This window comes from Crotalus tigris, unplaced genomic scaffold (assembly GCF_016545835.1).
Source record: "Crotalus tigris isolate CLP2741 ecotype Arizona unplaced genomic scaffold, ASM1654583v1 scf7180000017916.3911339, whole genome shotgun sequence".
Taxonomy (NCBI): domain Eukaryota; kingdom Metazoa; phylum Chordata; class Lepidosauria; order Squamata; family Viperidae; genus Crotalus; species Crotalus tigris.
The window spans coordinates 1,284,849-1,287,526 of NW_024096718.1; the positions used below are offsets into that span (position 1 = coordinate 1,284,849).

General features: G+C 49.3%; 1 protein-coding gene across 1 annotated transcript; it reads right to left on the minus strand.

Moving 5' to 3' along the window:
- Window positions 1-235: 235 nt before the first annotated feature.
- On the minus strand, window positions 236-2,342 carry LOC120308450. Its single transcript, XM_039344530.1, has 2 exons — window positions 1,325-2,342; window positions 236-321 (listed from the first exon to the last, which is right to left on the minus strand). The coding sequence occupies exons 1-2, from the start codon at window positions 2,208-2,210 to the stop codon at window positions 236-238; spliced, it is 972 nt and encodes a 323-aa protein (XP_039200464.1). The 5' UTR covers window positions 2,211-2,342.
- Between the last annotated feature and the right edge of the window lie 336 nt (window positions 2,343-2,678).

The window sequence follows — 2,678 nt, forward strand, 5'->3', positions numbered from 1 at the left end:
CTTCAACTCCAATCTTCTTTCTAAAGCAGTCTCCATTTTGTTTATTCCTGGCTTGGACTGGACCCTGATGAAGACTTTTTTTTTCTACAATTGAGTATTTTTATGTAAATCTGTTAATATATAATTAGACCTAATGTTCTATCACTATCTCCTTCCTAAAGTTTTTTTTTGGGGGGGGCTGCCAGAAGAGAATCTTTTACTAGATGGAAGTCCTCTTAATAAGCCCAGAAATATTTCATGAATGGATGCTTTCCTGGGCAGCTCTCTTTAGTTGTTGCAAACTGTTATCCATCAAAGCCAGAAATACTGAAAATTCTCCAGCTTTGAAATGGAAGAAAAACAAATAGGAATGAGCTTGGAATTTGGAAGGTATAAGACTTTGGAATTTGAAGTTTAGAAAGGGGCGTTGTCTTACCTGAACGCCTTTTCTCAGCATGATGATGGAGACTCCACTAGTGGGTTGTTTTAATCTTGCTGCTCCAATAAGACTAAGTCAGAGTTAAAGTTACGCCTCTACTGTGTCCCCATGTTCCAGTTTGAGACTGAGTCGATGTACAGACATTAGCCCATGCAATTGCGTTTCCATTATTGGAATCAGGACCAACTGACCTTATCTGGGAGGGGGTGGAGTCTCCATCATCATGCTGAGAAAAGGTAAGACAATGCCCCTTCTCCAGCATGATTGGATGGAGACTCCACTAGTGGGACTTACCAAAGTCCTGTGTCCCTGAGGGAGTCAGTTTGGGCCTGTGATGTTCTAGATGGCAATACTTTCTGCAAAACTCTGCGGCCAAAGGAGGCATCCAAAGATGCATATTGGTCAATTTTGTAATGACGGATAAAGGACGAAGGGGAAGACCACGTGGCCGCCCTGCAAATTTCCCCTATAGAAGCCCGTGTCGCCCGAGCTGCAGAAGTAGCAGCACCCCTGGTGGAATGGGCTGTAATATTTCTAGGGACCGGTAATGACTGGTTCTTGTATGCCAGGGCAATACAAGACCTGATCCACCTCCCTATAGTTGATGAAGAGACTTTCTGACCTTTGGCCAAAGTTTGGAAGGAGATGAACAAGGCCTCGGACCTTCGGAAAACTGAAGTCTGCTTGATATAACACTGCAATGCCCTGCAGACATCCAGTGTGCTCCACTGGCTCTCAGTGTCCTGGGATGAGTCAGGACAGAAATTGGTAAAACTACTTCCTGGGACCTATGGTACAGAGAGTTCACCTTGGAAACAAAGGAAGGGTCAAGCCTGAGGACTACCTTGTCTGGGAAGAAAATGCATAGGTCCTCCCTGACGGAAAGAGCGGCCAGCTCCGAAATACGCCTGGCTGATGTGATTGCCACAAGGAATGCCACCTTCATTAATAACAAATCAAGTGAGCATGTCTCCATAGGTTCAAAGGGGGGTGCAATCAGAGCTTGTAAGACCTGTTCTAGGTCCCACGAGGGGTATCGGTGAACTGGAGGTGGCTTGGCGTTGTTAGCTCCCTTCAAGAAGGAACGAACCAAGGGATGGTGAGTCAGAGGGGTGGCATTTTCGCATATGAGGACAGTAGCGAGAGCAGCAACCTGTCTATGGATTGTGCTCGGGGATAGCCCTTTATCTAACCCATCCATCAGGAATTTCAGCACAATAGGAACCGAGACACTCGAGAATTCCACCTTATGCCCTGAGCACCAATTGCAGAAACTCTTCCAAGTGGCATCATATATTCTATTCGTCGAGGCGCGCCTGGATTGTTGAATCACAGCTATCACCCTCGACGAATATGAGTCATGGCTCAAGGCCTGCCTCTCAAGTGCCAAATGGTTAGATTGAGCCACTGCGGGTCCGGGTGCTGGATATCCCCTTGTGTGAGGGTGATACGACCTGCCGGAATCCTCCATGGGGGTGAGATGGATAGCTCCACCAGGTGCGCGAACCACGGTCATTGTGGCCAATGAGGAGCGACCAGGAGAACTTCCGCCTGCTCGTGTAAAATCCTGCGGATCGTGGCTGGAAGGAGCGGAAAGGGAGGGAAGGCATACAGCAGTTCCCTGGGCCAGGGACTGCGAAGGGCATCTGTCCCCTCTGCTGATGGAGACAGGAACCTGGAAAGGAACCTTGGTAGTTGTTTGTTGGTTGGGGAGGCAAAAAGGTCTAAGGTTGGGGCACCAAACCTGTCCACGATTTCCCTGAACACTCCCGGGTCCAGAGCCATTTGCCATGGTCCACTGTGGCTCTGCTTAGTGAGTCCGCCTGGTGATTTGTCGCCCCGAATATGTGCTCCGCCTTGATGGAAGGAAGGTTCAGCTCTGCCCAAGACCCCAATCGTCTGGCCTCCTGCATAAGGGGTCTGGACCTTGTCCCCCTCTGTCTATTTATGTGGGCCTTGGCAGCTATGTTGTCCATAAGCACTAATATGTGCTGACCCGCTATCACATTTTTGAAATGTTGTAGTGCCAGTTGAATGGCCCTGAGTTCCAGCCAGTTGATATTGTTTAATAGGTCCTGTTGGGACCACCAACCCTGAGCCCATTGCGACTGGAGGTGTGCTTCCCAGCCGAATAGGCTGGCGTCTGTGGTGAGGACAGTTCTGGCTGGTTCCTTGAACTCTGTGCCCCGTGCCAGTGCCAGGGAAGCCCACCATCAAAGGGAGTTCAACGCCGACTGCGGAAGTTGAACCTTCTGCCTGG